Raw genomic sequence first — 12,366 nt, 5'->3', positions numbered from 1 at the left:
CAACAAAATATGTATACCTTGAGTTGTTTTATATTCATAAAATGCTCTACTTAGATTTATTTATGTACACTTTTATTGCTTTTTCAAACTATGTATTTAATAATATTTTTATTTATACAAAAAAAAAAAATGATTGCTGTGTAACCGTATCGTATTTACTTTTCATTTTCGTTAGCTACATTTTTCCACTTAACCTCGTTAATTACCTTTGAAAGCTTTATTTATTTTAAACGTTCGCCACAAAATGTTGCTTGTAGACATCTTTTGTACTAATACGTATGTATGTATGTACATAAAAACAAATGTGCATATACATACATGCATACTTTGTTGCAATATAATAATGACCGCCCATTGTGTTGTTGCAAGCACATGACAAACTGTAAATAACTGCAATCTATAATGTACATGTACAATAACAATGAAAACAACTTGTCAATTTCGATCTCAGAAATTCCATACGCCACCACCCAATGGCCCACCTGTGACATAGGCATGTACACACAATCGCATATGAAAGCATGCTTGTTTGTGTGTATGGTCATTGTGATGATTTTAATTGGTTGCGGACTGCAATGAGTCGTACCAAGCAGAACAACTGTTTCTAATTAAGATACACATTTGCAATTCAATTTACATACACTTGTAAACACAATTACCCTCTAAGCAAAAAGATTGAAAATATTTTACTTCTTTTTTTATATGTAAAAGGTCTCTGAATATGAGATTTGAAATAATGCAAAGAGAAACTAATTTTTTTTTTTGAGTTAGCTAGAAAGTTTCGAGTAATGTGCATTTAGATAAGTAGGTAGAATTGTAAAAATAGTAAGAGAAATTCGGCCCAATTATATTAGAACAATAACTCTAGATCTACTCAATGGACTATTTACAAACAGCGGCACACACAGTGGCATCACAAGGAACCACACTTAATAACATGATGCTACAAAAAAAAATAAAAGTCGCCTGGGCCACACTGGAGAAGTGAAACTTACGTTACATATGTATCTATTTTGTCTTAGAACCAATATACATACATACATCTGCTTTTGCTTAAGATTCTTTTTTTTGCCTTTTTTCTACCTCTACCCCTGTTCGTTCTAATTGCATTTATGTTATTCTGTTTTCCTTTATTTTCATTTTTATCTTTATTCACTATCGATAAATAAATCGATATTAGCATCTAAAAATATCGATAACAAATCGATGACAAATTCTATAAAAACTTTGATAACAAAATCGATAATAATATTGGTAGCAATATCCATTAGAAAATCGATGAAAAATACCGATAACAAAATCAATAAATAATCGATAACAAAAATCAATTAGAAAATCGATACAATTATCGATAGAAAAATTAATAAAAATATCGATAACAAAATTGATAGATAACCGATAACAAAATCGATGACAAATTCGATAAATATTTCCATAGCAAAATCAATAATAATACTGGTCGAAAAATCGATAAAAAAATCGATCAAAATATCGCTAACAAAATCGATTAAAATATCGATAACAAAATCGATAAAAATATTGATAACAAAAGCGATAAATAATCGATAACAAAAATCGTTTAGAAAATCGATGAAAATGTCGATAAAAATATCGATAACAAAATCGATAAAAATATTGATAGAAAAATCGATAAGTAATCGTTAACAAAATCGATAATTAATCGATAACAAAATAGAAATTGGAATTGACAAAAAAAAAGCGATAACTAACATATTCGCTGCCGAGCGAACTTCACATTTCGCTTTGGCTGTATTCAACTTCATATGCTTGCGGGTGTTGACAGCGCAAATTTCGCTGTGGTGAGTTTTATTAATTAGTTTCAAAATTTTAATCCTTATTTTAATCCTTTGGAAGATAAGTACATGCGGCAGGCTTTGTATAAAAACAGACAAAAAAACTGTTTAGGTTTTGGGCGAATAATTGACTTACTACTAGTCACCAGTTTCGAGTCCGTTCGATTTCTGAGTATGAGGCCTTATGTAAGACAAAAGAGAGAATATAAAGGACTCAAAAGGGGGGAACTTAGCCTATGGTTACAGAAGATATAGAATAAATTCACCGACGAAGACTTTCTTTTCTCTCACAGTGTTTACCGCTGGTCAATCGAAATAAAGTTTAAAATTTAAAAGCTAATTAATAAAATTAAAGTAAAATCTGTGGAAAATTAACAAAAAAATACTTTTCCCAAAATCTATAAAGGATACGTTTATTTTTCGAAAAAAAAACCTGCGTAACAGCCATTCGTCGCCACCCTGTAGTATTTGCCTGAAAGAACATTTATTTTCGAACAAATTGATACCTCAAAATTATAATGACAAAGTTGGGCATTAAAAAATTAACGTGTCCTTACGTTGAACAATTGTCATTAAATTCATTTCTACATGGATACGTTCGTAACGTATTGTTTAACAGTTAAGTTATAAGTAAATTTTTGAAAATTTGAAATGAATTGAAATTTAAATAAAAACTGGAGTTTTTCTTGAATTTATTATTTTACGCTTGTCCTCCTGTCTTTAGGCTCTCAGCGAGTAATTAAAAATTTTTTAACAAAAAGCCCATGTTTTCATCTAAAAAATGTTGATTTTTATTTACCTGGTTGGTATAAGTTAATTTGGGTGTCAGTTTTTTTTTACCGGAGTAAGTGGCATTTTAGAAGGTGCAAGTTTTTCCGTAATTTTCGAAGATTTTCATTATTCTTTTAGTACCTCTTTATAAAAACGTCAAACAATATATTAGTGCAACTTGTATGTTAAGATAAGAGAAATCAATGAAAACTAGAAATAAAACTTGAATAAATTCTGAATGAAATGGCTGTCAGACTATCGATAGTGCCAAAAACAATCAATAGTAGCGAAAAGTAAAAAAAAAAACATCGATAGTGCCATCGATAGTTTTTCACCTCTACTTGGTACCTGCTCTACTCGTGCGGTACCTGCTCATCGTGCAGTTGTCTCTGTTGTGTGCTTTCGTACGTAGATTTTTACTGCCGTAGATCTTAATGGTAATAGGCGAATATTATGCTTTTATGCAGCAATAAGGCGGAATTCGTGTTTCCTTTCGGTATTTTTTTAGTTTGCGCCGAGCTCCTCTTTTAAAGTTGTTGAGGTTGTAGTTTTGTATCCATAATTAGTTCTACAAATGGGTTGTCCGTCTAGGCACAAATGCGCAGTAGTCTGGTAAGGCTTAATACCTAAAGAAGGTCGCCCGCTAACCGAAGCACTCCGTTTACGTCTGGGCTTTATATAGGCGCCCATCCAAGCTGCTCCTCGGCAAGGGATGCCCTTTGTAATAGGGGGTGTTCATCGTCGCAAGGTGACAAAAAAACCGACGAGCCGGCGATTTAAGATATTTCATTAACGGCGTTTATTTAAAGAAAGACGAATGAAAGTACCTATTTCAAAGTGTTAAGAAACCACAAACAATACAAATTTTTGCTTTTGTTTATTGGACAAGCTAATGCATACATACATACATATGTACATATATGGAATACAAACCATTAACTGTGTTGTCTTTCTAGCAATTAGCATGTGCAAGTAGATGTATGAAATTTGTTTGCTTTTGTTGTTGGCGCAGCAACTTAATTATGAACGTCACAAGCAAACACGTGCAACGCAAATGCAGGCACAGAAAAAATGTAAACCACTACAACAACAATAAGCATTTAAATTGCAAATGAGCATTTTGTACCTACATTTAGATCTGTATTTTCACACATATACATACATATGCACAACAACATACATAAGTGTGCACATCTAAGAATGCAGTATTTACATGACTGTAAAAGTAGATATATGCAAATTACTGAGTGTGCAAAAATCCATAAAATCCTTATCTACATTTGCATATACATACATACATACATATGTAAATGTGTAGTACGACTACAAGCGGTGCTAAGTATCGTTTTGCACACCCGCCCAATCTTGTTGTAGACGAGAATGTCAATTATTCTTGAATTTCCGTTCCTCGAATAAAATGTCGCTCTCATGTTGGATGGCAATTTAAAGCTATAATTTAGCGATAGTAAAAGCTGGATAAAACACTTTTGCTGAAGACTGACTTCTGACATTTAGCATTCAGTGCCACGGGGCGTATACGTTTCGTGTTCTCTATGTATGTATGTAGGTACTAAGCCGTTAATATCCTGCAGCATTTGTCGCACAATTAAATCTTTGTTGAATTTCAATTACACAGCAATAATCATGATGAGGCTAAGTTAGTCTTTTTTTTGTTAAGCGAAAAGTTCGGTGACTACTTAGAGAAATAACCAATGCTAAACGTACCTAGTAGTTGTATGCTTGTGTATGGCTAAAGAGTGTCCCATAATTTACGCAAGCTTTAGATTAAATGACATCTGCTGTGGTTGTGTGGTTGGAGGTGCGTGCTACTACTCCGTAGGACATGGGTTCGATCCCTGGTCCGGGAAACATATAAATTAGAAGCATTTTTTTCTAACAGCAGTCGCCCCTATGCAGGCAAAGTGGATTTCTGCCTCGAAAAAGCTTCAAATAAAACCATTTGCCGTTCGGAGGCGGGGTAAAATTGCAGATTCCTCCATTTTTAGCATCAAAACGCACATCAGAAATTAGATGAAAAGCTCGGCACTTAGCAAATGTCTAAGCGCCAAAATATCATTATTTACATAAATTAAATAGAAAACACGGTTATGTTTGGAATAGCAAATCGGCCATCGGGCAAATGACTGACGCCGTTTTACTGGAATATACGCCTTTTTTCGTCGAAATTCTATTGATTTTTCTAAAAAATATGATCCAATGACGCCTTCAATCATAAATCCGCACCAAAAAGTTATATTTGTGGTTGTAAACGTTTTTCGACAATCTCGTTTGGGTTTTCTAAACCCCAAATGTTATGCTAGGTTATGACGATCAACGAAGCCATCAATATGGAAATGAGCTTTATCGCTAAGGATGAGTTTGCTCGAAAAATCATGTAATCGCACTTTCTCAATTTTCGAAATATTGTTAAACTATGTATAGGCGTTGATCTGTCGTGCAGTTTTGCATTTCTATACTACAGTGACTCAAACAAGTGACCACTTTATATTCACAATGTGCTTAAATGTTGTATAAAAAATGCTAAAAAGGGTTTTTTTGGTATGGGGAATCCATTTCTGTACTTATGTTTTTCTTAAAACTTCCATCAGAGGGCGCAGCAATGAAAATTTTCACATTTTCTTTGAAATCTATTTTCGCAGTTTGGTAATCTCAAAATTTATTTTAGACCCAGGGTGTCTTCGACAAATTTGCTTAGCATTACATGTAGAATCCTCCCATGCTATGTAAAAAAAATTGACCCACCCCAACATACCTACATCCATATGTGCCTATTGAAATGCTTATTTAGTCCTTAAAAGTTCAAAGGTATATCCCGCAAAAATAAAGAAACATTGACATACATTATAAGTACCATACCATCTTACAATTAAACAAAAAGAATTTCGTCGTGCCCCACTGAGTAGGAAAGTATTTTTGTAAGGCAATTTGCTGAACCTAGAAGGCAATAATTTTTTTTAAATAGTTCTACTGAAATAATCGAAATTTGTCCTTAGTAAAAGTTCAATGATTTTTTGGAAAGTTTTAGTTTACTGACATTAGGGTAGTACTTTAGGGTGGTAGGGCCAGAGATCTGTTAGGTAAGCAGAAAAATTTCGTCCTCGTACCAAGAACATATGTATATATCACGGTATATCACGCTTTCAGATCCAACTGTAAGTGCCGAAGATGTGAAAAAAATGTAAACAAGTAATTTTTATGCAAAAAACAAACCCGACTTCAATTCTCATATGAAAATTTAAGAGTACCGTTAATTTTTTCATGATCCAATGGTCGGAACTAAACCAGATTAGTACAACCTCTGAGACACTACCTTTCCGATACAAAAAGAATTATCGAAATCGGTTGTTGTGGTCCAAAGTTATGCGGTAACATACATAAAAAAAAGAAATATTCCACGAACTGATAACCTGCTCCTTTTTGTGAAGTCGGTTACAAAAAAATAATTTATACTTTTTTTTTTGGTACGGTAAATAGTAAGCAGTAAATATTATCTAATGGTAAAGTTCATAACCTACAGGAAAATTATTTAGAAACTCCAATTTTACAACAAGTAAAACTTATTTCTGCTCCAAGTTGTTACGTATGTACATACATATATACACATAAAATGTCCTTATAAAGCTTCGCAAACCATTTGTGCGGAATTTATTTGTTTTCAGGTTTACAAATTAATAACAGCTCATAATTTACATAGCTATCCGTTGAATTTTCCAATAGCGTAAGCACACTCATATTTATACTTACTACATAGTTGTATGTATGTATGTATATCTTCAGTGAATATCAATATTTGCTTACAAGCCTACGTCTGTCTCCATTTAATTGCATAAGCGATTTGCTAATCGCATTGAATAACAAGTTGTTGTTGAATTTGATTGATTGATTAATTTGCTATTTACTAAATGATTCAGTCTATGTACAATAAACGTATGCACACACACATGTACATGCAAATTTACTTACAATAGCTACTACCTACCTATACTCGTACTCAAATAAAATACTAAACTTAACTAATTAATTTCTCTTTTCTGTTCTCTTCTTGCAGGAACAAGTTAAACTTGATGCCACCAAACAGGTGACCAGTCCAGATGATTTCGAAGATCTCAGTCCAATGCCACATACGGCTGCTCCACCGGTACGCCGACGTGGTGGCATATCAGCGGAACCTGTCACCGAAGAGGACGCCACAAGCTATGTGAAGAAAGTTGTACCCAAGGATTACAAAACAATGGCTGCGTTATCTAAGGCTATTGCCAAAAACGTCCTATTCTCGCATTTGGATGAAAATGAACGTTCCGACATTTTCGACGCAATGTTTCCAGTGACGCATTTAATGGGTGAAAATATCATTCAACAAGGTGATGAAGGTGATAATTTCTATGTTATTGACCACGGAGAGGTTGAGGTGAGTATGAGTGCCGTTTAATGAAGCGGAACCATATGTATGCATACAACAAAAACGATTTCATTATTTTTACTCTATAGGTATTTGTTAATTCTGAATTGGTGACAACAATTGGCGAAGGTGGTAGCTTTGGTGAATTGGCGCTCATCTATGGTACACCACGTGCAGCTACCGTACGAGCTAAAACCGATGTCAAGCTATGGGGCATCGATCGTGATTCTTATCGACGAATTTTGATGGGTTCTACTATACGCAAAAGGAAAATGTACGAAGAATTTTTGTCGCGTGTGTCAATTTTGGGTGAGTTGCTGTTTATAGTTTTAAATGCAAATATATTATTGTTTCAGTGGCATTTCTAATGACTTATGTGTGTATATTTCTTCAATTTCACAGAGAGTCTTGATAAATGGGAGCGTCTCACTATAGCTGATGCACTGGAACCAGTCTCATTCGAAGATGGTGAAACAATTGTTAAACAAGGTGAACCGGGTGATGATTTCTACATTATCTTGGATGGTACCGCTGTTGTACTTCAACGACGAGCTGAGGTAAGAATTGAGGTGTTGTATACTTAATTATTATTACTAATAGAATTGATTTTTTTTTTATTTGCAGCAAGGGGATGAGCCCGCCGAGGTTGGACGTTTAAGTCCAAGTGACTACTTCGGTGAAATTGCTTTGCTGTTAGATCGCCCCAGAGCAGCTACTGTGGTTGCAAGAGGTCCCTTAAAATGTGTTAAATTGGATAGAGCGAGGTAAGAATAAAGCAATTTAAAAAAATGAAAAGACATACATAAATATTGGTAGGTCTTATTAGCTAAGGGAAAGAATTTCTAAAAAAAAATGAAGCACCAGTTTTCAAAGTAATTAAAATCTTGTTTTCAAATATTCAACTCTCACATTTTTGCGTAATTAAAGCATAGATTTGCATTTGATACTTTAAATTAAATTAACGCACTCAGTGATACTTGCTCGGTCGAAGGCAGTTTTCTCTAAAGACAAAGCAAACGGTTTTTTTTTAAGAGTAGCAGGAAAATATCATTGATCCGCCATTTATTGTGTCTGCTATTTCTTATCCGCCCTTGCTTATGCCTGAGCAGAAGAGACACATTAAAATCATATATCGAGAGAAAAGATATGGCTTTATCGGAATTCAACTGAAACCTTGCTCGCGAAGTTATAGGGTTTTTGGTCAACAACTAACTTCCTTTTACAAATGAAGTGTCCGAAGGTAAAAACGACATTGCAGCTGCTTTAGACCAGGGGTGCTAAACAAATTTAACTTACAGAGTCAAACGAGAATAACGTCAATAAAACTTAAAACAACCTCGTTCTCGGAATAGCAAAATAATACTTCAACCCAAAGCTATGTATGTATATATCGTTACCTCAATTCACAAAACTTGTTTCCAAACTGCGTTTTTCACAGATTTTGGTAGGATGTATTAAAATACACCTTCAATCAAATTTTTAGAGCGCTAGTACCAAAAATAATGGAGTTACATGACACTTTTTGAAAAGTCCTAGGTTGTCAATTCATCGGAGTTTTTTTTATGTATGTAACCGCATAACTTTGGACCATGTTAACCGATTTCTATAATTATTTTTTAAAGGAAGGGTGTTACCTACAGGATTTCCCGTACTAATGGTTAAAATCCGATCATTGAACCATGAAGAAATTAACGATTATCTTAAATTTTTATATGAGAATTGAAGTCGGTTTTGTTTTTTGCTTAAAAATGACTTGTTAGTACTCCTATTATAATGTTTTTTGCTTCTCCTGTAAAATAAAATAACTTGTTAGTTGGGGCCTTTGTGAATTAAGATAGCGCAACCCTGCTTTAAAACAACTGCATATTTCATAAATGCCGTGCATTACTTTTGCACGCAATTTTTTTTAAGAAACTTAATACATATTATCAATTTGCCATTTTCACAGCGGTAAGTTTACTCGAATTCGGCAGTTAACTTTAAATTTTTGTACTGAAAACCTGTAGTTAACTGCCGGATAAGAGTTAATTCGTCACTATAAAAATGGCCTTTAATTAAATATCTATTTTAATCAAGTACTTTTTGCCATTTTTCGGCTAGCTTCATAATTCCATCGATGTAGAACGTCTGTGGCGGACGGCCAATTTTTTACCAAAGGGAGAGTTTTTGGTAGCCTAAAACAAATCGAAGTCAGATCGGTCCGGGTTATACGGTGGATGCATTAAAATTTCCCATCCAAGTTCCGTAAATTTGGTCCGATTCATCTAGTCGTTATTTCGTTATTCCTTCGTTTCAATGGTCGCGTTGTCCACAGTAGAAGACCAAATTGATCGTATCACCTTCCAATCCCACCAAACACTCAACATAACCTTGTTTGCTGTCAATCCAGGCTTTGAAGTCGTTTGCTATGAGCACTTGCTTTACTCTTTCTCGTATTAAATCAATTTTTCATTTCCCGTAATTATTCGCTTCAAATTTTGTTCGATTTCTTTGCGTTTCGGCAGCATTTCACTGATGGTGTTTCGGTCAAGCGAATTTCTTTGCGATAATTCATGTGGTACCCACACGCGACCTTCTTTTTTGAGTAACCTGCCTTTTTTAGATAATTCTAAACTGTTCCAAAGAGCACATTTTTTTTTTTTTAATTTGCGAAAGCAGCAATGCTGCAATTGTCACTTTTGTAGTAGATGTAAAATGGGTAAGCTATCAGTTTTCATCATGAGTTTTCATAAACGCTAGAAAACTAAATTTGATGACTGTCAAATTACAAGCATGCGGTTTTGAAACCCTGAAATAGAGAAACCTATACATATGTATGCACTTGTATATATGGAATTCAAGATGATCTTAAAAATTTTCTCTTACATTTATTTAATCCGGAATTTCTATCTTTCACTTTTACAGATTTGAACGCGTTCTAGGACCTTGTGCCGACATTTTGAAGCGTAACATTACGCAATACAACAGTTTCGTTTCATTATCTGTTTAAATTAGCAAAATTATTTAAAGATTCCACAATTACATACATGCATAGAACGAATCTTTACGAAGGCAGTGACTTTATAGTTGTTCGGATTAAACATGGAAGAAGAGAAATTTCACAGAAGGAAGGAAATTAAATCAACGGAAAATAAAACAAAAAAGTTTAATATTAAAAATCTATACTTAAATAGAATCAAAGACAAGTAATTATCAAAAGCAAGAGAAAAAGAAGAAAGTAAAAAGGGAATTGAACTTTTTAGACGGATACAAAATTTAAAACTCTGAGCAAACGCAGAGAAGCAACATGGGCTGTTGAAAGATCTGCGCAACTTAAAAAAATATACAATTTGGAGAAAAGCAAACCTAATTTAACAACCAAAACATAAACCTTTATGCATCCACTTGTGTATAAATGGCTAATTGTATGTTTTTGCGAAAACGACAACTCTAGCACTATGCACACTAAGACGCGCGCATTTACATGTACACAAGCACAAAACTCATTGCAACAGTGTGCATAATTTGTATGTTTTTCATGCACTGTTTCGAACGTGAGTGATGATTTTTTGCTACGATATAAATAAAGCGTGAGCGATATAGGTGGTTAACACGAAAGTGGGCTATCACGTAATTTGTATGGATCACTACCAATTATTTCAAAGAAAAAAAATTTTAATATTGTGAATCCACTGGATGTATGTATTTCAATCTTTTACTGACTTTTAACTGCGTATGGATTGTTCTTTAATGAAATTCAATATGTATGTTAAACCGATTTGCTTTCATTAAAACTCGAATATAAATATGTAGAACTTTTAAGTGTATTTTCGAAAATATAAACCTTTACAATGGTACTAAAGCTATTTTTCTTTCTAATACTTCATATGCAGTTTAATGGTGGCAGTCAAGCACAGTTAATTCTTCATAGTTGTAATTCGCACTGGTTTATTTTTTGCATATATTCGTATTTAACTACTAATATTTGCAGCTTTTATGTTTTATTGCCTTTTTATCATTTTAAATAAGTAAAATATACACGTGCATATACAATAGGTGCGATATATGTGAATATTTTTATTTTAAAATTTAAATGCTTATAACTTTTAATTTGCTTTAGTACGCTTTGCTAACGTGTTGTTTTTTTAAATCAAAAAATTAAATAAAGCCCCTCTTGAACTGATTATATTTCGCTATATGTGTAATTTAAATTATAACTTTTTAGCGCCTATACAATTTTCTCTAGCTTCCATGCGTCTACCTTTTTCAACAACTTACTATATACATATAAATATACATTAATGTTAACCAAAATCCTTAATCCTAACGATAAAATGCATTTAAGGCGCGTGAAAAATGTCAAGGCGTCCGTTTTTATGTTTTAAATGCGAAGGTTTTAATTTGAGGAAATATTTATAAAACACAAAAAGGGATTATAGGAATAAAAAAAAATAAATTAATTAAAATATCAAACGAGACTCTTAAAAATCACTACTTTAAATTTTTAACATTTTTAATCTTTGAATGTATTATTATATACATGTATGTACATAATTATTTTAATTTCATGCGACTTTAACTGAAATCCCCTAACAAAAAATGGTCGTTTGTGTTGAAATGTAACAAATTTTGCACTCTGGACATAAACTAGCACACTAATACAACCTAACATGGAGTAAAACATATGTATTAATATGTACGTATATATGTATATATGTTTGTCAAGATGTGCATACATACATACATATGTGCATATATATATGTACATATATTTATGTACGTACATATATCAAAACATTATAGTGCTGGCGCGCTTTTCATGTAAACTAAAAAAAAAACTAAAAATCCATCGCATATTATTTTTAACTTATACTACATACATACATACGTATATATACACTCCGTTGCAAAATGATAAATGCAGCAGAAAAATCGTTGCAAAAAAATTAAAAAAGGAAGATTGGAACAAACTTTTTCCTTTCAGATAGGCTGGTTAAATGTTCTCGCCTCACCCAAGGTTAAAAGAAGTGAAACAATCCAGAATTTATTTGTTGCATAGCTCCAATTATTATACCTGATTAAAAGAGGTAAAACCAGGAAATATGTTTAGAATTTTCTTAGCGCTGTAAATAAAATAAATGTTTCGATTTTGAAATCAAAAAGACCAATGTATTACGTATATACCATAGGACTCCTCTTTGATTCTAGAATGTATGACTTCTTTCGAGCAAGAAACTGCGATTTTTTTATTTTCTTGTTTATTTCCTTTTGTGCAAAAAAGGGCTTCTATTGGGGTTTTTTTCGTATTTCCGTGCTTTATTGTTAGGTATATTTTTCGAAATCTTTCGAGATTCCCTGTGGTTTTTACGCGACTCTACATTT

At 33.0% G+C, this 12,366-nt stretch overlaps 1 protein-coding gene across 1 annotated transcript; it reads left to right on the top strand.

Moving 5' to 3' along the window:
* The first annotated feature begins 6,634 nt into the window (after positions 1 to 6,634).
* On the top strand, positions 6,635 to 11,822 carry Pka-R1 (protein kinase, cAMP-dependent, regulatory subunit type 1). Its single transcript, XM_017623794.1, has 5 exons — positions 6,635 to 7,014; positions 7,095 to 7,314; positions 7,408 to 7,562; positions 7,630 to 7,769; positions 9,910 to 11,822. Exons 1-5 carry the CDS (start codon positions 6,721 to 6,723, stop codon positions 9,992 to 9,994), a joined length of 894 nt encoding a protein of 297 aa, XP_017479283.1. The 5' UTR covers positions 6,635 to 6,720; the 3' UTR covers positions 9,995 to 11,822.
* Positions 11,823 to 12,366: the final 544 nt, after the last annotated feature.

This window comes from Rhagoletis zephyria, unplaced genomic scaffold, assembly GCF_001687245.7.
Source record: "Rhagoletis zephyria isolate East Lansing unplaced genomic scaffold, Rhagoletis_zephyria_1.1 Rzeph_scaffold_03358, whole genome shotgun sequence".
NCBI classification, from domain to species: domain Eukaryota; kingdom Metazoa; phylum Arthropoda; class Insecta; order Diptera; family Tephritidae; genus Rhagoletis; species Rhagoletis zephyria.
The sequence above is the reverse complement of the archived record's forward strand: the minus strand, read 5'-3'. Positions and strand labels throughout refer to the sequence as shown.

Bases quoted from the DNA above. Each gene is read 5' to 3' on its own strand.
- Pka-R1 (XM_017623794.1), top strand. From the start codon at position 6,721: ATGCCACATACGGCTGCTCCACCGGTACGCCGACGTGGTGGCATATCA. The intron at 7,563-7,629 runs GTAAGAATTGAG...TTTTATTTGCAG, and splicing joins TACTTCAACGACGAGCTGAG to CAAGGGGATGAGCCCGCCGA. The intron at 7,770-9,909 runs GTAAGAATAAAG...TCACTTTTACAG, and splicing joins GTTAAATTGGATAGAGCGAG to ATTTGAACGCGTTCTAGGAC.